The sequence below is a fragment of the Ochotona curzoniae genome, unplaced genomic scaffold (assembly GCF_017591425.1).
Source record: "Ochotona curzoniae isolate NIBS_2020 unplaced genomic scaffold, NIBS_Ocur_1.0 scaffold_2683, whole genome shotgun sequence".
NCBI classification, from domain to species: Eukaryota; Metazoa; Chordata; class Mammalia; order Lagomorpha; family Ochotonidae; genus Ochotona; species Ochotona curzoniae.
Genome location: NW_024467100.1, coordinates 5753491 through 5777065, shown reverse-complemented (window position 1 = coordinate 5777065; position 23575 = coordinate 5753491). Strand labels below are relative to the sequence as shown.

Genomic DNA, 23575 nt, shown 5'->3' with positions numbered 1-23575 from the left:
CTGCTCTCCTAAGCTATAAGTAGGGAACTGGAATGGGAAGTGGAGCTGCCAGGATTAGAACCAGCGCCCATATGGGATCCCAACGTTTTGGCCATTTGGAGAGTGAACAAGTGGACGAAGATAGATCTCTCTCTCACTGCCTGTCTCTGTGTAACCTTACCAGTTCAAATGAAATCTTTTTTAAAAATCAGAATAAAGATGATGCTTGCATCCCACAGTGGAGTACCTGGGTTCAAGCTTCAGCTCCGCTTCTCATCTAGTTTCCTGCCGACATGCATCCCAGGAGGCAGCAGGTGAGAACTCAAGCACTCGGGTCCTTGCCACGCACGTGGGAGACCTAGGCAGGTTTCAGGCTTCTGCTTCCCACTTGGCCCTGCCCCACCTGTTACCACATGGCCAGCTCCAGTGCTTATCTTTGTATTCCATTTTTTATGGGGATGTTTTGAGATATGCTTGCATGTACTTCTGTTTACATCTGAAGTACATGCAAGGACGGTGGCTTGTACTTTGGAGTTCTGTGGCTTTTCTTCCCCACATTCAATAAATACACATAAAATACTAAATTCTACTTCTGATTTTAAAATTGTCATGTGCGCACATTCAGGACAAAATGAAAGGGTGGCAGTGTAGGACTGGTTCTTGGATGCGCTGCCTTTTTCTTCATTCAGACCTGTTTCCATCATTTCTGTAGTATAACTGATTTGTTTCTTGCAGAAACGTGCCCCCCACCACTCCCCAAGCCCCAGCAATGTTCTTTTCCTTATTCTATTTCCCACAAAACCTACCTTCTCCTAAAGAGTTACGAAGCAAACACGCAACCAGAGGAGAAAATTCAGATCAGTAAGGGATTTCACAAACAATTTATTTTCCAAATTGGCCTTTACTCTCATCCCGTAGCTTTTCTGCCCCACATTCCTGCCTGGAAGTCTTGTTGACTTCACTTCCTGACAGGTTTCCTGGGTGTGGCCCTGGGTCTCTGATGGAGTTCCAGCTGCGCATTTCCCATCTCAGCTGAGTGAGGACCTGCTCAGTTCTCCTGCACACATGGGCTTCCGGGGGGGCTCTTGGGACAGCTGGCTGGGCTTTGGGGGCCTGGTGTGTGCCCTGCAGAGGGGTGGGGGCTCTGGGGCTCATCTGGAGAGTTGAGGTCGGCAGCTGGAGAGCTTGGGATTATGGTGGCGCTTGGTGCTTGCTTTACCGTCTTTGTGACACACTTCTGCCTGAGTTTCTTCTGACTGTCTGGATCATGGGGCTGGAGGGGAGGGGGAGAGCAACAGGTTCCTAGTCAGGCCCAGGTTGTTTCCAGGCCACTTCACAAGTCTAAGCCCCTTCCACCCCCATGCACAGACAAAACAGGTCTCAAGTAAGAGTAGTTACATCTGATTCCTTTACAATCTTAAGGTGAGGTTATTTTCTGCTATAAGGATAAGATGACCTTCGTTCATTGGGTCAGGCTCAGAAGGAGATGACCACACCAGGTAAGAGACCTGGTTAGAGGTTCCCTCTGCTGGGACAGCAGTGGTATAACATCAGACTTTGGTTTTGTTTTTAGGGCATAATGCAATGGAGACCACATGGTTTGGGGTTAAATGGGAAAATAGATACCTTGCCGAGGATTTCAGGGCGCAGCCCATTCGAGGCCTTGAGTAAGTCCGGGTTTTTCTGTATCCACGTGGTGAGGGAGTCAGCAGCAGCAGTTGTCCGGGAAGTCAGGGTCACCCGGGCAGGGGGGACCTTCAGCGGCATCTGCCATGTGCCCAGGAAGGAACCCCAGGGGCTTGCCTAAGGGGAAAAAGAGCTTCTTCACACAGGTCCTCCCCTCCCCAAACTGACGTGTTGGCAGAACCAGTGTTTGTCCTTTTTCCCCGAGTTACTTTTCTATGATAATAAAGATTGAAAGCACCATCTCCCCTACTCTTCCTACCCTGCCTCCTCTAGGGTACCCTAATTTTGTCTTTTACTTCCCTCCAACAACTTCTATTCTGCATTCTGGGGACCAGGGTTGTGACACAGCAAAGCAAGCCGCTGCCTGCCACACCAGCATCACATGATGCAGCACTGCTTCCAGTCCAGCTCCCTGCTGATGTGCCTGGAGAGGCAGCGGAAGATGGCCTAAGTTCTTGGGCCCCTGTATGGTCGCGGGTCCCTGGTTTTGCCTAACAGCCCAAGCATCAAAACCTGAGAACGCTGTCTCACGGAGATGGCCCATGGGGTTAAGGGTTTCTGAGTGCTAACACACCCCATCCTGGTCCATAAACCAGTTAGCAGTTTGGGAACATCCACACTGCAACATGAGTTACGCTGAACTTCGCTGATGAGATAGCGCAGTCCCCAAGTGCTGTGCCCCAGTCCTCTGTGTCTCCTGATAGGGCTCACCTTGGAACGGGGCACCGAGGGCAGCAGGTGACCACGGTCATTGGCGATAAACTGGGTGTAGCCTTCATGGGAAGAGATTCTCTGAGGGAGCCATGGGGGAGAGAAGTGCCCGTGAGTGAGAGAGGAAGGAAGTAACTGAGGAACTTGAATTTAGGGAAGGGGGAGAGGAGGGTGTAGGAGTCGAGAGACAGCTACAGGCAGTCAGATGACGGAGTTAGCATGCTAGACAGAATTAGTAACCGTATATGGAAATACCTCTTTTGTTGGCTTGGCAGGAGACCAGTTTTGCAGATACTTGGGTGAGAAGGCTTTTTCATACTGTGGGGAGACAAAGACAAACAGTGCTGGGAAGTCACAGGCCCACACCCAGAAAAAATGGTAGGCCTAGGTCTTTGGTTTTGAAAATCCAAAGTCTGAACAATGACATTGCTACTGATTTTAACAGTGGTGTAGTCTTTTGGGTGAGATGTCGCTGTCCAACCAGGAGCCAGTCACCACATGTGCCTTTTGAGGTTTTGACATGTAACTAGTCCAGACTGAGGTGCCTGGTAAGATCAGATGCGCTGAGGACCCAGTGTGATAGCCTAGCAGCTAAAGTCCTCACCTTGCATGTGCCAGGAGCCCATATGTTTGCTGGTTCTAATCCTGGTGGCCCTACTTCCCATCCAGCTCCCTGCCTGTGGCCTGGGAAGGCAGTTGAGGACGGCCCAATGTCTTGGGATCCTGCACTGTGGGAAACCCGGAAGAAACTTCTGGCTCCTGGCTTTGGATTGGCTCAGCTCCAGCTGTTGTGACCACTTGGGGAATGCAACAGTGGATAGAAGATCTTCCTCTCTATCCTCCTCTTGGTTTATCTGACTTTCCAATAAAAATAAATAAATCTTTAAAAACAAGAAAAAGATCAGATCAGATGCACTGGATTGGGTGGGTATTGTGGCACAGCAGTTAGAACCGCACTGGGATGCCTGCCTCCCACATCGCAGTGTTCAAGTCCCAGCTTCTCCACTTCCCATCCAGATTCATGCTAATGTGCAACCTATGAGACAGTAGAAGATGGTTTAAGTACATGGAAGAGCCAGATTGAACTCTGGGCTCCTGACTTTGGTCTGGGTCAACCCTGGTTGTTGTGGGTATTTAGGGGGTAAACCAGCAGATGGAAAAGTTCTCGTCTCTGCCTTTCAAATTAAATGAAAATAAATTTTAAATGTGCTAAATTTTAAAGATTGTACAGAAAAGAATGTGGATCATCTGTTTCTAACCTTTACAATATTGTTAAAATAATATTTTGAGTTAATATTAAAGTTAATTTAAAAAATTTTATATAGCTACTAGAAAATTACAGTTGTAATTTGTAAATTACATACTCTTTTTTGGGCTGCCCGGCTCTGTATCCGGACTTGGTAAGCTGACACATGGGCTACATCCACAGGGATGGCCATTTTTAAACGGCTTCAGATAGGAGAATGGTTTTCACAGGTAAGCACTTGCAGTTGGCTTGATAAAAGGGAGCACTTAACTTGGAATTCCAGTTACACAAAATGTTTTACGCCCGAAAGGCTTCAGCTGTTTTCATTATGCCACAATTATACTCCATAATATTTTGTCAAATTTTTGTCCAACAGTCTTACAGAAAAAAAGTTTTCTCTCATTATGTAAGTACCTACATAACTATTGTGACTGTTATTTGGCCCACAAGCCTAAATTCAGAGGATACTTTAGAAGGGTAGTGGGTTGAAAGAATTATAAAAGATTTGTTTCTTTTTGGCTAGACATTTTTAAATCCATACATAGCTTTTTCATAACATACATTTCCCATGAACTTTTTGAAGACCCTCAACCCCTCCAAGTGCTGTGGCCTGTTACAGAAACAGGTTGCTGGCTTTTGGTTCACACCCTCGTGGTTTCACGCATAGATTCCTGGTGTTTGCCTCTGTGCCCTCCCTGTACTCTCTCAACTACTGGATAATCACATTGCTGATGGTGGAGGTCAATTCAGAGACACAGAAACCAAAACACAACAATTTAAAAAAAGCAGAAAAAGAGTTTACCTGGTTGGCACTGTAGTTAGTGGCCATGATCCTGCGCTGTTTATGGTTGCTTGGCAACTGTAGAAGGCTGGCCTTCGTGGCTGCCTCCCAGGCAGCAGGGGCTGGCGGCCTCCTGTTCTCTTCCTTGCCCTTCCCTTTTTCTCTGTGAAACCTGGGTTTGTTTTCATTTTAGAGATCTGAAAGGCTGGGTAAATAATAAAAAAAAAATAATCAGCTGAGTAGCAAGCCTAGCATCACTTACTCCTACCTAAGAACGTCCATGGTTTACTTTAACCATGGATTCTCAAGAACTGTGTTCACTGGGTAAGAAGCCATTTTCGGGGATCTGAGTTCTTACTCAACATGGCGCCATGGTGTTTCAGCCTCTGGTTCCTCCTCACTACCTATCTGTTGTCTACCTTGTACACAGAACGACCCTACCCTTAGAGGATGCCCCTTACTTCTCTCCCTACCTGTCTCTCTGCCTTTCTAATGACTCTTGGTGCCTTCATAACCTATGCAATCAGAGCCTAGGAACACAGTTGCTTAGTGCTGGCTGAGATACAGCAGAATCAGGAACCAGAGCAAAGAAGGTGAACAGAGATGATGAGATAGACCGGGAAGCATCAGGTTGGGTGAGTTACATGGTGACAGCACTCAAGCCCAACATCTGGGGGACGAGACAGTCCTGAGAATCATCTAAGAGGGTATTGCAATCCTCATCTAGTGGGTTGGTAGGAGAGTTAACGAGAAGTTAGAATAGCATTTTCTGAGTTGGCCCACATAAGGTGAACAGATGAAAGGGAAAAAAACAAAGACAATTTGTTAGAAGAAATACACACATCAGTGTGACCTGGAGCTTAGCTGGGGCGACCCCCAATAATCCCCACCAGGATCACCCCCAGCCCCTGTTCCTGTGTGTGCCAGCAGGTGCAGCAGACTAGTCCAGTTTGTGCCAGCCACATCCCAGTCAGGCTGTCTTATATACCTATTCATGTGGCAGCTTAGTTCAGCCCATCCTACCACAACCCAATCTACATGTATGCTGACTGGTGCTGCTGTCATGTCCACCTGGTCTGGCCCCAGCCCCAACTCTCATGCGAGCCAACAGGAGCTGCAGCTCAGCAAAGGAATGCCCACAGTTTTCCTACTAGGCCCAGTCCCAATCCCAGATCTTGCACTTTCTTGGGGTTACTGCAGTGCAGTCTAACACAATTTGCACCCTGTGCCATCACTTGCAGGTGGATGCTGGCACAAAGCCTAGCCAATCAGCACTTATCCTGGCTTATCAGCACAGCAGATATAGTGGCCTGCCCTAGTCCAGCCCTCCCCCAAACCCAGTCCATATGCAGGCCAATGGTTGTTGCAGCCCTGCCCAGCCTGGTATCCCCTCAGGACCAGCTCTCACACTCACAGCAAGGGAGCCCTGCAATGCCCCTACCAGGTTCACTCCTAGCCTGGGGTCTTATGTATGTCTCTGAGTGCTGCAGCCCAATCTGGCATGATCCATCTCACCTCGACATTCACCGGTAGGTGCTACAGCCTTGCTCTACCCAGCCTGCCCCCAGTTCCAGCTCCTGCTGTGGGGTGCTGCAGCCTAGCCTAGCCTGGACAACCCCCAGTCCCAGCCCTAATATGAACTGGTAGGTGTGGAATCCCAACCTGGCCTGACCTGTACCCCATCCTGACTCTCACGGCTGCCAGTGAGTGTTGCAGACTGGCCCAGCCTAGCCCACCCTAGACCTGACCCACATGAATGCCTATGGGCACGGTATCCCAGCCTGGCCTGGACTGCCCCCAGCCTCAGTTGTCTTACTCACCAGCAGGAGCTGCATCTTTACATGGGAGTGCCCGAGCTCCCCTATCAAAGCAACTCCTAGTCATGGATCTTGCACACACTAGGTGGGTGTTTGGCTTAGCCTGACTTGGCCTACCTCCTGTCCTGACATTCACTGGCAGGTGCTGTGGCCTTGCCAGACCTACACCCATTCTGGCTCTCACCATTGGTTGCTACAGCCCCACCCTGCCTGGCCTATCCCCAGACCCAGATCGCATGTAGATCAGTGGGTGTCCTGATTTAGCCCAGCCCATCCTATACCCACTCTGACTTTCATGGACACCAGTAGATGCTGGAGCCTAGCCCACTCTGACCCAGCCCACAACAAATACCAAGGGATGTTGTAGCTAGCCCAGCCCATTCCTGGTTCTTGCGCTCACCAGTAGAAACCACAGCCCAGCAGGGAGGCCCATCCCCTTAGCTTCCTTACCAGGACTACAACCAGCCACAGATCTTGCATGTGCTGGTGGTTGCTCTGACCCAGCCTGGCAGGACCTTGACCCTGTCTTGGCTCTTTCCATTGGATGCTACAGCCTAGCCTAGCCCCAGCCCTAACAATTCTCACTGATGGGTGCTACTCAGTCTGCCCCCATTGCCAACTTTCATGCAAACCTGTAGGTGTGATAGTCTAGCCTGGCATGGCCCACATTCTTTCCTGGCTCTTGCAAATACCAGTGTGCTAAGCTTTGGTCTGGCCCTGCTGGGTCCACCCGCCCAGAGCCACACACTTGCTGACAAGCGGAACTGCCTTGCCTGGCCTGACCAACACCCAGCTCTGGCTCACATGCTGACCAGTAAGAGCTATAGTCCACCAGGGGAGTTCCCCAAGTAACCCACCAGGCCCACTCCCAGACCCAGATCTCACGTGTGCCATTGGGTGCTAGGCACTAACCCGACATAGTCTGACTGCCGGTGTTGGCCTTTATGTGTGCTGGTGGATGTTGCAGCCCAGCCTGCCCTACACCCAATACTTGGGTGCACTTATGGGTGTTACATCCTGGACCAGCCTGGCCTGTTCCCAGCCCCAGTACCTGTGAGTTCCATGGTCATGTCAAGCTCAGCTTAAATTCTTAAGATTTATTTATTTTTATTGAAAAGGCAGATATATAGAGAGAAGGAGAGACAGATAGAAAGATCTTCCATCCACTGGTTCACTCCCCAAGTGGCCACAACAGCCAGAGCCGAGCCAATCTGAAGCCAGGAGCCAGGAGCTTCTTCCAGGTCTCCCACACAGGTGCAGGATCCCAAGGCCTTGGGCCATCCTTTACTACTTTTCCAGGCCACAGCAGGGAGCTGGAAGGGAAATGGAGCTGCCAGGATATGAACCAGCACCTATATGGCATCCCAGCATGTGCAAGGTGAGGACTCTAGCTGCTAGGCTACTGCGCCAGGCACAGCACTTACATTAAGAAAATTAGTTGTTTTTCCAAATATCTTATTCTAGTTATTTAATTATGTTTTGTTTGTGGTTTTTTTGTTTGTTTGCTTGCTTCCTTTTTGTTTTTTGTCATGAACAAGTTTTTGTATTTTTGTGGTCCACTTTGTTATTTTTTCTTTCTGTACTTGTGTATGCTTTGGGTGGCTTTTTGTAAATTCCAATATGTAAGAAAGGATTCACCTAAAAAAAAAGGATTCATCTTCTGAATTTTTATTTCTGAATTAAGGGAACAGAATGAGGTCAGGTTCCAGATGCCTAACTAGTTGTGTTGGCCTATTCATTAAATAAGCTATCCCCTCCCCGTATACACACACTGACTTCAAATGTCACATTTATTATTCCCCCTAATAATCTGGATCTATTTCTGAATCCCATTGTTCTGGGAAGAATGGTAACCATTTTAGGTTACTTGTCTCCAATCTAAAATCCAAGGTGCAGTCTTGGCTGGTCTTGTATGAGTTCTAGTTAAAATGTCACAGGCACGAGGAAATAATAGAAACAGAAATAGTAACACACGGTTTGAAGCTTCTACTAAAATTGTGTTACATTCTAACCTTCCCTTGGATGAACTGGTGATGTTAGGTACAGTTGGTGGTCTTTCCAAATTTAACTCTTGCAAAGTCAGAAGGGCTCATAAAGGCTCCAAAACATGTCGTACAGATAGATACTTTTGTTCACTTAAATTCTGATGCCTAAAGTTGGGTCATTAGGACATGCTTCATTTGGATTAAGATTACCTGTTATTGAAGTATAAGGCTTTTTTTCTTTTTTCGTTGTATTAAAAAGTCAGAAAGAGATATTGATTTTCAATTAGCTGACCAGCCAGGGCTGGTAAGGGTCAAAGCCAGGACCAGGTACTTAATTCTGGTCTACCCTGTGGGCAGAAACCCAAACACCTGAGCAGGCATCCCCTGCCTTCCAGGGTGCACGGTAACAAGAAAGCTGGAAGGAAGTGGAGGAGCTGGGACTGAAGCCAGGCAGGCACTCCAACGTGGGGGGAAGGGGGGCGCGCAAACGTGCCAGGCAGTGACATAATGCTGAACCAAATGCCTGCTCCGAGTGTGAAGCTTCCTGAGTCTGTAAGGCATGTAGTTAAATAAGCTAGACCTAAGGCAGGGAAACTGCCAACATGAATGCTGCAGTCAAATTGTCTGTTTAATTCTGGCTCTGCAGAATATGAGACCTTAGAAACTTTAATCTCAATAAATAAATAAATAAATAAATGTAATCTCAGGCCCAGTGGTTGCATAGTATCTGGGGTCCTCACCTTGCATGCGCCACTGGTTATATCCTGGCTGCTTCACTTCCCTTTTAGCCCCCTGCTTGTGTCCTGGGAAAGTAGTTGAGGACAGCCCAAAGCCTTGGAACCCTGCACCCGCATGGGAGATCTGGAAGAGTCTCCTGGCACCTGGCTTCTAGCTTCAGACTGGCTCGGCTCTGGCTGTTATCACCACTTGGGGAGTAAACCAACTGGACTGAAGAACTTTCTGTCTCCCTTTCTCTGTAAATCTGCCTTTGCAATAAAAATAAATCTTTATTTTTTTAAAAGATTTATTTCATTTTTATTGGAAAGGCAGATATACAGAGAGGAGAGACAGAGAGGAAGAGCTTCCGTCCGATGATTCACTCCCCAAGTGAGCACAACGGCCAATGCTATGCCGATCCGAAGCCAGGAGCCTCTTCCGGGCCTCCCACGCAGCTGCAGGGTCCCAAAGCTTTGGGCTGTCCTTGACTGCTTTCCTGGGCCACAGGCAGGGAGCTGAATGGGAAGCGGGGCCGCTGGGATTAGAACTGGCGCCCATATGGGATCCCGTGCGTGCAAGGCGAGGACTTGAACCACTGCGCCACCGCGCCAGGCCCATAAATAAATCTTTAAAAAAATTTAATCTGAGTTTTACAGTCCTTGTATGTGAAATGAGGATAACCAGGGCCGATGGGATGGCACTTCATAGTAATCCTCTGCCTGTTGGTGCCAGCATCCCATGTGGGCACCGGTTAGTTTTCCAGCTGCCCCACTTCTGATGCAGCTTTCTGTGGCCTGGAAATGCAGTGAAGGATGGCTCAAGTTCTTGGGCTCCTGGACCAATGTGGGAGACCCCAAAAAAGCTATTCCTGTCCTGGCTGCTCTGCTTCTGATCCAGCTTCCTGTTAGTATTCTGGGAAAGCAGCAAAAGATGACCCAGGTACTTGGGCCCCTGGACCCGTGTAGGGGACCCAAAAGAGGCTCCTGGCTCCTGGCTTCAGACTTTCCAGCTCCAGACATTGCGGTCATTTGGGAGTGAGCCAGCACAGGGATGATCTCTCTTCTTCTCTCTGTGTGACACTGACTTCTAAATAAAATAGAATCCCATTTTTAAATTAAAATTTATATTCTAGATATTATTACATCTTAATGCACAGCACCTGGTACTACATTGATATTGTACTAAGGTTATTCAGTTTGGGCCCATCACAATGGCTCGATGGTTAATTCCTCACCTTGCAAGCACCAGGATCCCATGTGGGCACTGATTTATGTCCCAGTTGTTCCACTTCCCATGCAGCTTCCTACTTGTGGCCTGGGAAAGCAGTGGAGGATGGTCTAAAGCCTTGGGACCCTGAACCCACGAAGAAGCCCCAGAGGAAGTGCCCGGCTTCAGATCAGCTTGCCTCTAGACATTGTGGCCATTTGGGGAGTGAACCAGCAGATGGAACATCATGCTGTCTCTCCGTTGTATAAATCTGATCTGCCTTTCTAATAAAAATAAATAAATCTATTTCTTTAAAAAAAGATCATTTGGTTTCTTCTTTTAAAGATTTACTTATTACTTCTTTGAAAGAATTACACAGAGAGGAAGAGAGAGAGAGAGAATCTTGCATTCACTGGTTCCTCCTGCCCCCAAGTTGGTACAATGGCCAGGGCTGATCCAGACCAAATATTCAGGTCTCTTACATGGGTGGCAGGGGCCCAAGCACTTAGTCCATCTTCTCCTTTTCTCGGGACATAAGCAAGGAGCTGGCTCGGAAGCAGAGTAGCTGGGTCTTGAACTGTCATGCGTATGGAATGCAGGCATCACTGTGGACTCCATCCACAATGCCACAGCACCAGCCCCTGATGTTATTTGTAGCATGAATTTCTAGAAGTGAAAACATGAAGCCCAAGGGTCCGTATATTCTGATAGTTGCTGCCCAGTGTCTGCCACAGGGGTTGCACCCTTTCCAACCACGTGGGACAGCTCCCTGGCAGCTCCAGGCTGCTTTGCTTTCATCCCAGGCCACTTCCTAAACAGCAATGGGATTATCAGCAATTTATCCCTCCAATATTTACATCATTACATAAGCTATATCACTGAATGCATTCTAATTAATCATTGCTGAATGTTAGCACTTAAGGGATCTTCTTCTCATGGCAACTTTAAGAACTATAAGGATGAGGAGCAACCAATATTCATGAAGACAGGGGCATCTCTTCCAACTGTTACACAGTTGGATTTCCTGAACAGCAGTCTCTGGCCATGCCATCAGCTGTCAAAATCTGTTCCCAGCAGCCAGTTCCAAGGCGACCCCACGTACCCCGTCCCAAGGCAGGTGGCCAGCTAGCTTTTGCCCCTTTCCTAGGCTGTCAGGCTTTGAGCCAGCCTGGCTACTGGGCCAGTTTTGAGCCCTTTGCGTGAGTGTGTTTCTTCATAGGAAGTGAAAACAGTTCTGTGCGCTAGAGTCTGAGTGTCTTCTCTCTTTTTTTTTTTTTCATGTCTTTCATATATATAGTTTTTTTATTGCATTTCATTTTATGACATTGTTTCATAGGCTCTGGGGTTCCCCCAACCCCTCCCATACCCTCCCCCCATGGTGGATTACTCCACCTTATTGCAGTATTACAGTTCAAATCCAGTCTTGTTTCTTTCATTGCAAGCATGTACCATGCATAGAGTCCAGCATCTTATTGTCAAGATCAATTCAACAGTTTCTTGGGGAGACTATTTCTGGTCTAAAAGCAGAGCTGGCAGAATATTGTTCCGACCAATTGAAAGCCATAACATAACATCAACAACTGTTTACAACATTATGGGGTTAACTGCCATGGTATTGAGTGACTGATATGTTAGAAAATGCAAGTTCTTAACCACATCCTGCGACTACTTCATTGACATTTTAATTTTAGTTTATATACAACCAGCTTCTATCCACTTTAAAATGGCTATAGAATACTATTCAGCTGTCTCATGTCTATTTTCATTTTTGTATTTAGCTGTTTATTGTTTTGAAGCATAATTTTTACTGAATTTGGCAGATTTTAGGATAGTCCAAACTGGCTTATAACTTTAACAAGGCATATGTCAACAGTTGAGGTACATAACAGTTTTAAGGGGGGGGGGTGCAGAGAAATATCTGGAGCACAAACTGGTGGATCCACTTTTCTTTCCTGTGACGGTGGCGCCCTCTATTGGAGACGGCTGCTCTACGTCCCCACAAAGCCCACAACACAGCCCGTAGTTCCTCCTGGGGAATGTGGGAAACAGGCTTCAGTAACCACGGTGCTTTGACACACAACATCTAACACTCATGCTGGGAATTACGTGTTTGTTTGCCTGAACAAGCAAGAATTAATGAAGAATCATGGAAACAGTACATTATGTGACAGCTGTGGGTTTTTTAAAAAGAGATTTATTTACTTTTATTGGAAAGGCAGATTTATAGAGAGGAGAGACAGAGATCTTCCACCCATTGGTTCACTCCCCAAATGATCACAATGGCTGTAGCTGAGCCTAGCCGAAGCCAGGAGCCAGGAGCTTCTTCTGGGTCTCCAACGTGGGTACAGGGTTCCAAGGCTATGGGCCAGCCAATGCTACTTTCCCAGTCATTAAGCAGGGAGCCAGATGGGAAGTGGAGTAGCCAGGACATGAACTGGTGGCCATATGGGATCCTAGCACTTGAAGGGGGAGGGTTATCCAGTTAAGCCACTGTGCCAGGTCCCGCTATGAGCTTTTAACATACAGGGTATTCATAAAGCCTAGAAATAGTTCTTTTAAAATCCTTTATTGGAATATAATACCATAATATACCATAATATAATAACCACTAATATGTACTCACCTATGATCTGTAGTTCCTGGAAGACCTATACACATACTATAACTGCCAAAGAGGACAGGTCAGGGAAAGCACATGAGAATGGAATGAGTTCTCTGTCATGTACAGGTTTTACTTAGGAATAAGTTTTCCTCAAAGAGATGCTGGAGGGCCCAGTGCAATAGCCTAACAGCTAAAGTCCTGGCCTTGATTATACCAGGAACCCATATGGGTGCCGGTTCTAATCCTAGCAGCCCCACTTCCCATCCAGCTCCCTGCTTGTGGCCTGGGAAAGCAGTGGAGGACGGCCCAAAGCCTTGGGATCCTGCAGCTCCGTGGGAGACCCAGAAGAGGATCTGTGCTCCTGGTTTCAGATTGGCGCAGCTCCAGCTGTTGAGGCTGCTTGTGGAGTGAATGGACGGAAGATCTTCCTCTCTGTCTCTCCTCCTCTCTGCATATCTGACTTTCCAACAAAAATAAAACAAAATCTTAAAAAAGAGAGAAATGCTAGAGTCAATAACATTGCTAGAAAGTTTCTTTATATAAACAATGGCCAAGAAAGAACTTGAGTGTTGTGTGAAAATGTTAGGATAATGGTAACCATTAGTACCAAGATACAAACTCCTGAGCCTAGCATGATAGCCTAGTGACTAAACCCTTGCCTTGCAAGTGCCAGGATCCCATATGGGCACCTGTTCATGTCCCAACTGTTCCCCACTTCCCATCAAGCTCCCTACTTGTGGCCTGTGAAAGCAATAGAGAATGGCTCAAAGCCTTGGGACCCTGGATCCGCATGGAAGACCCAGAAGCACCTGGCTCCTAGCTTCAGATTGGCTTAGCTCCAGCTGTTGTGGAAGCTTTGGAGTAAACTGGCAGATGGGAGATTTTTCTTTCTGTCTTCCTCTCTGTTAATCTGCCTTTCAAAAAAAAAAAAAAAAAAGCTCTTAACTGTTGAAGATGTGTTTAAAAAAGGAGAGACTACAGCAGTAGGCAACTGCCTAGCTTGCATTATACCTAGGCAAGTATTACACTGCTGGCTGAAAAGCAGCCAATAGCTGGTGGACATCCCGGGCCTGGTTAATGCCAGACTTGTGTAACTATATCAGTGTGCCAGCACCGTTACTTATTCTGAGATGTGGGGAAGGTGGGGAGCACTGGGCTAGAACATGCCACCTGGGCCCCCAGGGTGGGGTGGCAGCCGATTGTCCAGGGAAGGAGGTATGTTGTGTGGGAGCAGCTGAGGGCATATTTGACAGGGGAGGAATGACTTCTGGGGCCTTTCATGGATCAGGCTACTACTGCGCTAGCAGGTAGGCAAGGGAGCTGAAATGAAGTGATTTAGAGAGGGGAAACTGGAAGTCATGTCTGGGTAAAGCCAAAGCACCTGCCCACGTGGGAGACCTGGGCTGGACTGAGTAGGACTACCTGATGCCTGCCACTCCACATGAGAACAGGGGCTGGAGGGCGTGCTTGCTGGGCTAGGTCATAGGCCACGCCCATGAGTGTTGAGGCAGGGGCAGGTCACGTCAGGCTGGGACATAGCACTCACCAGAACGCAAGAAAACTGGATCTGGGGCAGATTCTTTTTCCATATATAATAATTTTTTATTTTATTTTTATGATGTTTACATAGTTGAGAAGGATGCCCATGTGGACCACTGATTAGGGTGGGAAGGGTCAAGGAATAGGGGAAAGTGGATGAGACCATTGTTTCCTTTTTTTTTTTTTCCCTTCCTATATGTGGTGGAAGAGGGGAGAGAAGGGGAAAGGGGCTCTTCCCAGCAGCCTAACTGCATCAGTACCCGGGGATGTGGGTACTGACGTCATTGTCATCCTAAGGTCTCCAATGTAGGACATGTTCAGAGGGTACTGCTTAAGTGGTTTGAATAGTTCTGAGATGCTGTTGATTTCATCGTTCCATGGTTGAGGAAATCCTTCCAACATCCACTGGCTGATACAGTCCAACTTGGAGTCTCCGCTTGCCCAGATACCTGCTGTGAAAGCTTGGCTGGGAGAGTTGTCCAATTTGTTTGCCCTCCACGATACTAGACATCCTCTGCGAGTCACAACAATCTGTCGTGTCTGGTGGCAGATTCTATAAGGGACTTGTGGGCTTGCCTCTCTGGGAAAACAGGCCTCACTGGCTTATGCAGAGAGTTGGAGAAGGCGATGGGTCCCACCAGACTGGACCACAGAACTCACCTGACGGGAACCACCTGACATTCACGGGAGCTCAGCCAGTAGGAGGCTGGCCTGAGCCGAGCTGCAACACCTGGCAGCACATGCAGAGGCTGGGACTGAGAACAGACCATGCCAAACAGAAATGTGGCACCCACCAGCACATGTGAGATCCAGGGCTCGGTTCTAAATTATGAGAAGAAAAATTCTAATGGTCCTATTGAAAAGCGTGTTGGAGAAATACACAGACATTCACTAGTCAGAGAAATACAAATTGCTATTAACCACATCAAAAAGTGTTCAACATTGCTTCAAATTAAAAAAAAATACAAATCTCAACTATGTGGACATTGTAAATTACATATATGAGGTTGACATAAAGCCAAATCTTTGATAACACTGTCAGATATGTGAAATGTTACAATCTCTACTATGGGGAATTGGCAATATCTAGCTAGTAGATTAGTGCTAAGATTGATTTTTGGATTAAGCAATTCTGCTTGTAATGATTTTGAAGATACTCTTGCAAAAATATGATACAAAATTTGCGCAAGGCTCTTAAGTGCAGTTTTGTTTATAGTAGTTACAGACTGGAAACAACAAAAATGATCCTGACTATGAAACTATTACTTCCATACACTGGAGTATAATGCAGCTGTGTAAAGCACCCAGGGCACTGGCCTGCGGGCGCAGCCGTATCAATGTCGATTCAAGTCCTGGCTGTTCGCTTGCTGCTACTGTGTCTGAGGGACAGTGCGGGATGGCTCCTGTGGGAGAGCTGGCTGTTGTGACCATCTGCGGAATAAATCAGCAAATGGAAGATCCTCTCTCTCCTCCTTTCTTTCTGCCTTACGGATAAATAAATAAACCCTTTTTGAGATTTATTTTTATTTGAAAGAGTGACAGAGAGACAATACCTCTACATCCTCTCTGTTCCTACCCAGCTGTCTGTTCTTAAGAGTAAGGCTCCCTCTAGTGGGGAGTGGTTTTATACACCCTACACCAGAGGCAGAAACCCTTTCTAAATTGCTCCTGCTGCCAAATCCCCTAAATTACACAGGGATTTAAAGTCAGAGGAGGATATGGTGAAAATCACTGAGTAATCGGAGGACAAAGACCAAGGACGGTTACATTTTAGAAGTGTCAGGGGAGCGGTAAGGAGGGGCTCTCGAGCAGGTTTTGAGTCATTCAGCTTAGCACTCCTCAGCTTTATGCTGGTTGGTTTTAAAAAGGAAAAGGAAAAAAAATATCCCACCACCTCTGTACGGAAAGAGGTGATTAACATGCATGTCCTCACTGTGTGTTGGGAGGGGACGTGCTGATACTGGTACAGCTTCTCCAGTTCCCGGTAAGGAAGGGGAGGGTCCTGGAGTCCTGGCTACCCTGAGTCTCTGGTGACATCACAGTGTGGGAATTACTCATTGTGAGAAGCAGGGAAGTAGGTTCTCCTAACATGTACTCTGATTTCTAAAGGGACACCCTGTTCTTGTCCGTTCTCTGCCTCACTGCGGTCTTCCTTCTGCTAACCATGTCAGTTGTCACCCAAGCATGTGCCTCCAGCTCTGCCAATTCCTGCACCTGTACTGTGCCTCACCCTGCTCTTTAATATGTACATTGCTAGGCACGCTGAAATACTGGAGGAGAAACAGAGAACGGATAAGGTACAGGAGGATCTATTTTCCCCCAGATATGTTGCTGACTGCTAAAGGGAAACCCTCACAGCACAACCCCTACAGGAACAAGTAATGTGTGGGTGAGCATTCGGTGCATGCCACTTCTAGGGACTCACGTATCCCACATCTGAGTGCCTGGTCCAAGTCCTGGCAGCCCCACTTTTGGTGTTGTTTTCTGCTTCCGTATACCCTGAGAGGCTGGGCAGGATGGCTTCAACACTAGGGTCTACCATGCTTGTAAGAGACATTTCCTTGTTTCAGCCTTGCCTGGACCTAGCTATTGTGGCCGTTGAGAGTGAACAAAATGGGAAATCTGTCTTTCCATCCTTCAAATAATAAATGAAATTTTGTCACTACCATCTCTATAAACTAGATGAAGCTGCACTTGCTGCTGTAACCCTCTCCAGAGAGGATCTAGCTTCTTCACTGTCTGTTCCCCTCACCTTTTTTTTTTTTTCCCCCAATTCAAGGTGTACCGTTCCTACACCTAAAGCTGCAGAATTTCCAACTACAACAAAAGCTGGAAAAGTGGCTCTCTGGAAGCTCACAGTTGGAGAAAGCTCTATGTTATATGATGGAGGGAGACCCTGCAAACATTGGGAGCAGGTTCGGATACTCGGTGGCTAAGAAGAATCATAAAGTACTCCAACAGAATCTCATGAGTGTACATTTCATTCTTTTAAATAGCCACCTGAGATTCCACAGTACTGACAGGCTATAATTACGGACATCCAGGTAAGTTCCGTGGCTTATCAAGTTAATCCTCCACCTGCAGTCCCAGCAGCCCATATAGATGATGATTCAAGTCCAGACTGCTCCAGTTCCCAAAAGCTCCCTGCTTATGACCTGGGAAAGCAGCAGAGGACGGCCCAAAGCTTTGGGACCCTGAACCCGCGTGGGAGACCCAGAAGAGGCTCCTCGACCGTTGCGCTCACTTGGGGAGTGAATGGACGGACGGAAGATTCTCCTCTCTGTATATCCATCCGCCTTTCCAATGAGAAAATAATAAAAATAAATCTTAAAAAAAAAAAAGATTCTTTCTTTTCTTTTGCCCCTCAGATAAAAATGTGGCCCACTGCACATTTGGTAACAGTGCCAAGCCCTCTTTACTGCAGGAATGCATAAGCCATTTCCCTATTTCTACTATGTGCATATAACGTGTATTGAATAAAAGTGATACTGAGAAAAAAGTTTTTTGTTGGCTTGTTTTTACATTTCTTTGTTCACTGGTGACAAAAGCACATATTTCTTTTGTAACAGAAAAAAAAAATACAGCAAGGCATTAAATTTTTTTAAAACCCTAAAAGTTACAAAAACCTTAATAACAAACCCAAAATTAAGATGTTCCTTTTCCTAAGCTGTTCTCCACTTTCCTAAGTGAAAGAGCCCAGAGAAAGAGCGTTCTTCTTAGAGCCAGTTGCACTGCTAACCACTCACAGCCTTGGACAAGCGCCCGAGCCTCTCGGGATTCCATTGTTTTAATTTTACAAATGGAGGATAATAACATCTCCCCTGCCGACTTCACAGGGTTGTTGTATGGATAAAATCAGATTTTAAAGAAGTAAAGCTTTTGAAAAATATAAATATAGGTTATAAGATTATAAGCTGTTATTACTATGTTTTCCCTAGTGAATGGTAATGGGACTAGTAAAAAGATCAACAGATTAAACATCAAGTTCTGTCTCAGCCACTTACTGAACTGAATGCCCTTAGCGACTTACCTTCCGTGAGGTTTTTTTTCTAGGTTTCCTTCCTAGAATATTACATAACTTATGTAAACATCTTTACATTAAATGTATATTCTTAGAATTTGCTAATACATACGTTTCATAGGTAACACAGATGGAGAATGGATTGAAGGATGACTTGTGGCTTCACAAAAACTGATTATAGGGGCAACTGTGGCAGAAGGGGCCTAACTGCTAATTCAGACTCGATATGTATCACAAGGTTAGGTCCTGGTCCCTCCACTTCTGATCCATGTTCCTGCTAACACACCTGGGAAAGTAGCACAAGATGACCCAAGTGCTTGGGCCTTGCCATCCACATAGGAGACCCTGAGGCAACTCATGGCTCTTGGCTTTAGCCTGGACCAGCCCCAGCTGTTGTAGCCATTTGGGGATTTCTGTTTCTCCTCTATTTAACTCTGCATTTCAAATATATATATACATATACACACACAAACATTATATATACACACATATATACATTTTATACACACACATATATATTTAATACAAACCTTCAGCTTGGGTATGGGATGCTGGTAAACTGAAGAGTAAATGGATTAGGTTTGAATGTCTCAACTGATTATCTGGATGCAGAGGTATAGTTACAAAAACCTTAATAACAAACCCAAAATTAAGATGTTCCTTTTCCTAAGCTGTTCTCCACTTTCCTAAGTGTTAAGGTTGTATTTATTTACAGTTCACACATAGCAGGTTAAGTCACACCAGGTGTTGGACCAGCATTCCATATGGGTTTGTTTCCAAACTGCTCCACTTCCAATCCAGTTAGCTGTTAATGCTCCTGGGAAAGCAGTGAAAGAGGACTCAACTTGTGCTTCTGCAACCACATGGGGGCAGCTGAGCCAATCGGAAGCCAGGAACCCAGAGCTTCTTCTGGGTCTTATACATGGATACAGGATCCCAAGGCTTTGGATCTTCCTCGACTGCTTTCCCAGGCCACAGGCAGGGAGCTGAATGGGAAGCGGGAAAGAGAAAGAGAAAGAGAGAGAGGGATACATCTTCTGCTTGGTTCTCTGGGATGTCCTCAGAATCCAGCAAGCTGAGACCCAGACCCCGTGAAGTCAGGTGTAGGTGTTCTAGCAAAGCCAGCTGAATTCCAGCCAACAGCAAGCACAACTTCCTTACATGTCAATGAGCCATCTAGAAGAGATCTGCTCCAGCAGTCAGGTCAAGTCTTCCCAGCTAAAGTCCCAGCGATCCTGGAACAGAGACAACCTGTCCCTACCATACCTTCTCCATGAGCTGTTAATTTTCTGCCAGTAATTCTAAAGCGGCTTGTCACACAACCACAGGTAAATGGAATACTCTTTTATCTTTTTGAGACACCAATTTTATTATATGGAAAGATCCACTTTAGCCTAAGACTAAGATCAATTCCCAGAACCTCTCAGGAAAGGGGTGCTAAGACTGCTGCCTAACACCCCAGCCTCCCACCTCAGATTTTGTAAATTGTGCTTCCTACCAAGATATGCCTTTGCAGTCGCTGTCCCTTCCGTCTGGGTAGTAATCACCCCTGGACTTTGCAGTGCCCTTCTCTGGCCCCAGAGCTCCTCAGAGAAAGGGGAGACCCGAAGCTGTGATGCACAAGATACCAGGTCTGCATGGGCACAGGGCATCCATAACCTGAGAGTGACTGACTTGACAACTGATCAGCTGGACTCTGGCATTCTGCTTTGTGAGGTGCCGGACTGGCCTTGTCACGAGGTATCCTGTGCTTAAGGTACAGCTTGTTGTATTTACTGCTAGAACAAAATTCTGACATTCATTGGTCAAGTTCATAAACCCTCCCCACACGTATAACTTGTGAAAGTTGTTCATTAAATGGAGTTGCTATATCAAGTTCATACATACATACATACATACATACATAAATTGTGAAAAAGCAGGTCTCATGCCTATAAGGGTATTTCAAAAGATTCGTGGAAAATGGAATCAAGACAAGCTGATTTGGACACAATTTTTGAAATCCATGTAAATGAAGGAGTCTTCAAACAGTTCACGCCTGTGTCCACTGGTACAGGTGTAAACCAGAGCAAGGGCAGGCTGGTTGGGCTTTGCTGCAGCATCAGCTGGCAAGTGCTGGAACTGGGGGCAAGCCCTGTAAGCCAGACTGCAGAACCACCTGGAGTGTGCAAAATCTGGAGCAGGGAGTGGGTCCACCGGGGAGACGGTGGGCCCCTCTCTGATGAGCATGAGAACCAGGACTGGGAATGGGCCTGGCTGGACAGGCGATGGTACCCACTGGCAAGAGTGTGGGCTGGAGGGTGGAGTCAGTTGGGTTGAGTTAGGCTTCAATGCCCAACAATGTGTACAAGATCCCAATGGGATGTGGGGCAGACCAGACCAGTCCATTGCACATGCTGGCAGGCACAGGAACCAGAGCTGGGAGCTGGTCCAGTGAGGGTTACTGGGGGTCACTCTAACCTTCAGCTCCCCCTGGTGTACATAAGGGAGGGCAAAGTGTGTGGTGAGCAGGGCTGGACTGGGCTACAGCACCCTGTGGTTTGCAGAGGAAGGAAGGCAGAACAAATTAATCAACTATCCCAATGAAACTTGACAGCAAACTTCTGGGTGAATGGAGACTCTGAGGTGGACTGTGACAGCCAATTGACCTTAGGAGGATTTCCTCATCCTTGGAGTGGCAATATCAACAGCATCTCAAAACTATCAAAACCACTTGAATAGAACCCTCAGAACGTGCTCCACAATGGGGACCCTGGGATGACATTGGGTACTGGGGAGGTGGGGTGTGGTCTCTCCCATTGTATCCTTCCCTCCCCCAGATACAGGAAGAAAAAAATGTGCAAACAATGGTCTTGACCACTTTCCCCTGATCCTTGACCCTTCAACTATGTATCATCTAACTATCATCAAAAATAAAATTAAAAGAAAAAAAAACAGTTTGAGAAATTCATATTAAGGAAAAACTATGCATCACTTACATTTTTATTCCATTTTTTTCCTTGAACATTTTGGTACTCTCCTACATGCCTGGTCACAAGGACTACCATGAAAGATTCTCCCAGAACCACAGCCTTGCACAAAAGGTTCTGCAACAATACAGAGTACTTCCCCAAGCTCTTTTGCTTAACAACTGCCTAATCAATTGTAGACTAGCTTACCTTATTAATCCTGTGGCCAAGGATATTGTTTCAAAGTAATTTATGGAGTCCTTACTTTGCCTTTAAGTTTCCCTCCCCCTCCATCCCTGTTAATACAGCCACATCTATTCCCAAACAAGCATTATTAGAGAATCTGTTGCTTTAAGGATGGCAGTCTCGGGCCCCAAGTCTCTGCCCTTTGGGCTTCTCACTCTCATTCCCAGACTTCTACAAGAGACATTTATTCTTGAGACGCTCTCATCACCTACTTCAAGGGGATTTTTATTCATCTCCTCAGAAGCAGGAGGCTTCTGAGTACTGATTGCAGTGCTGGTTGCACTGGAGTATCTGGCAGCACCCTGCAAAGCATGTGGAAGTGGGCAGCTGTGTGTGTTGAGCAAGAATCACTGCTGGCACACCAACTCAGACCTCCTGCAATCTCCCATGCCCCCTCTGCGGTGCGATGTCAGGCACTTCCCTCCTTCCATGGTTGGGCCTCACAGCTGCCCCTTCCAAGGGCTCGGGCTCATGGCAGACGGGTTTCAAGTGATGATGCTCCAGGGCCTAAAGGGATGTTGGGGTAAATGACGAGGGTTGGCATCTAGTCCCATGGGATCTCAACCATGACTCTGCAATGCTACTCCTTCATCTCTTCACATTTTGACGTCAACGATTATTTCACAAGATTAAATAGATTCAAGACATCGTAAATTACTACACTAGATCTTAGCCAAAAGGCCGAGAAGCGACTGACACCGTAAATTACTTAGTCTTAACAAAGTAATATGAAACAACTTTAGTTGTGATTAGAAACCTCTTATTAGCAAATTAAAGACTTCAGAAGGCTATTTCATTAAAGAGAACTCCTTAACTCTATGGAACTCAAAATTTCCCTGGTTGATATGTTCGGGAACCATTTTAAATACCACACCTATAATTGAGGCAGGGAGAGGGTGGGGACGAAGGAGCTGCAGTGAACAGGGCTCCGCTGAGACATGCCCGTGCGCCAGGAGGGGCTGTGCGGGGGGCAGTGGGAAGCACGGCGGGGTCTTCCCGCCCTTGGGCCGGAGCACGGGGAGAACCCTAGGCCGCCAGGACAGCACGCTGGAATCTACCTTTTCGGGACGCGGCCCACACCCGGGTATCCCGCCTGCTGCCCTCCAGCCGGGGTACCGCCAGTACTCGCTGCCGGGAACTGGCCTCACCCCTTCCAGGGCTTCCGGTCCTGACGCACGCTCCACTCACCGGAAGGTTCCCGGCTCCGCAAGACGTGTACGTGACAGGGCGGGGCCGCCCGCAAGCCTGGAGCCCCGGAAGAGAGCGCTGCGAGGGGCGGGGCTGGAACGGCCGGGGGCGGAGCTCGAGGCGGGGTTGGGTCGGCCGGGGGCGGGGAGAGGGCGGGGCCTGAAATGGGCGGGGCCGGACAAGAAGACCACCTGCCTCCAATCTTTTTTTTTTATGATTGGAAAGTCAGATATACATGGAGGAGGAGAGGCAGAGAGAAAGATCTTCCGTCCGATGATTCATTCACTCCCCAAGTGAGCACAACGGCCGATGCTATGCCGATCCAAAGCCAGGAGCCACGAACTTCTTCTGGGTCTCCCACATGGGCGCAGAGTCCCAAGGCTTTGGGCTGTCCTCAACTGCTTTCCCAGGCCACTAGCAGGGAGGGAGCTGGATGGGAATTAGAGCGTCTGGGATTAGAACTGGCGCCCATATGGGATCCTGGCGCGTTCACGTCATCCACTGGCAAATCTGAGCACCAGAACAGAGTGTGGGTTAAACCAGGTTCGGTCGCGACAAAAACCAGTGCACATTACGGAATGCCAAGGTTAAGTAACCTGTACGGGATGTGACCACAGCGCCCAACCAGCACATGTGAGAACCAGGAAGGGAGGGGGTGGAGCCGGCAGAGGGAATATGGGGGGCTCCCCTACTGGACAGCTACTCCCACTGGAGAGCGTGAGCTGGGATGGGGGCAGACCAGACAAAGCAGGGCTACAACACCTGTGGGTCTCATGTGGACTAGATCAGGGAAAAGCCAGGCTGGGCTGATTGTTTCTACTGGTGCAAACAAAAATTAGAGTGGGTGAGGGTTGGTTGGGCTTAGCCACAACATCAGCTGGCAGAAGCTGGCACTGGGGGCTA

General features: G+C 47.3%; 1 protein-coding gene across 1 annotated transcript; it reads right to left on the bottom strand.

The window, feature by feature from the left end:
* Window positions 1-841: 841 nt before the first annotated feature.
* Window positions 842-22662, bottom strand: CFAP126 (cilia and flagella associated protein 126). Its single transcript, XM_041003341.1, has 6 exons — window positions 22543-22662; window positions 4425-4608; window positions 2632-2694; window positions 2377-2457; window positions 1606-1782; window positions 842-1252 (listed from the first exon to the last, which is right to left on the bottom strand). Exons 2-6 carry the CDS (start codon window positions 4449-4451, stop codon window positions 1028-1030), a joined length of 573 nt encoding a protein of 190 aa, XP_040859275.1. The 5' UTR covers window positions 4452-4608; window positions 22543-22662; the 3' UTR covers window positions 842-1027.
* Between the last annotated feature and the right edge of the window lie 913 nt (window positions 22663-23575).

What these genes read in the sequence shown, in the direction of transcription:
- CFAP126 (XM_041003341.1), bottom strand. Translation starts at nt 4,451, where the DNA reads ATGGCCACTAACTACAGTGCCAACCAG. An exon ending in CTGCCAAGCCAACAAAAGAG is followed by an intron (nt 2,458 to 2,631) that starts GTATTTCCATAT and finishes TGGCTCCCTCAG; the next exon opens with AGAATCTCTTCCCATGAAGG. An exon ending in CCTCGGTGCCCCGTTCCAAG is followed by an intron (nt 1,783 to 2,376) that starts GTGAGCCCTATC and finishes TTTTCCCCTTAG; the next exon opens with GCAAGCCCCTGGGGTTCCTT.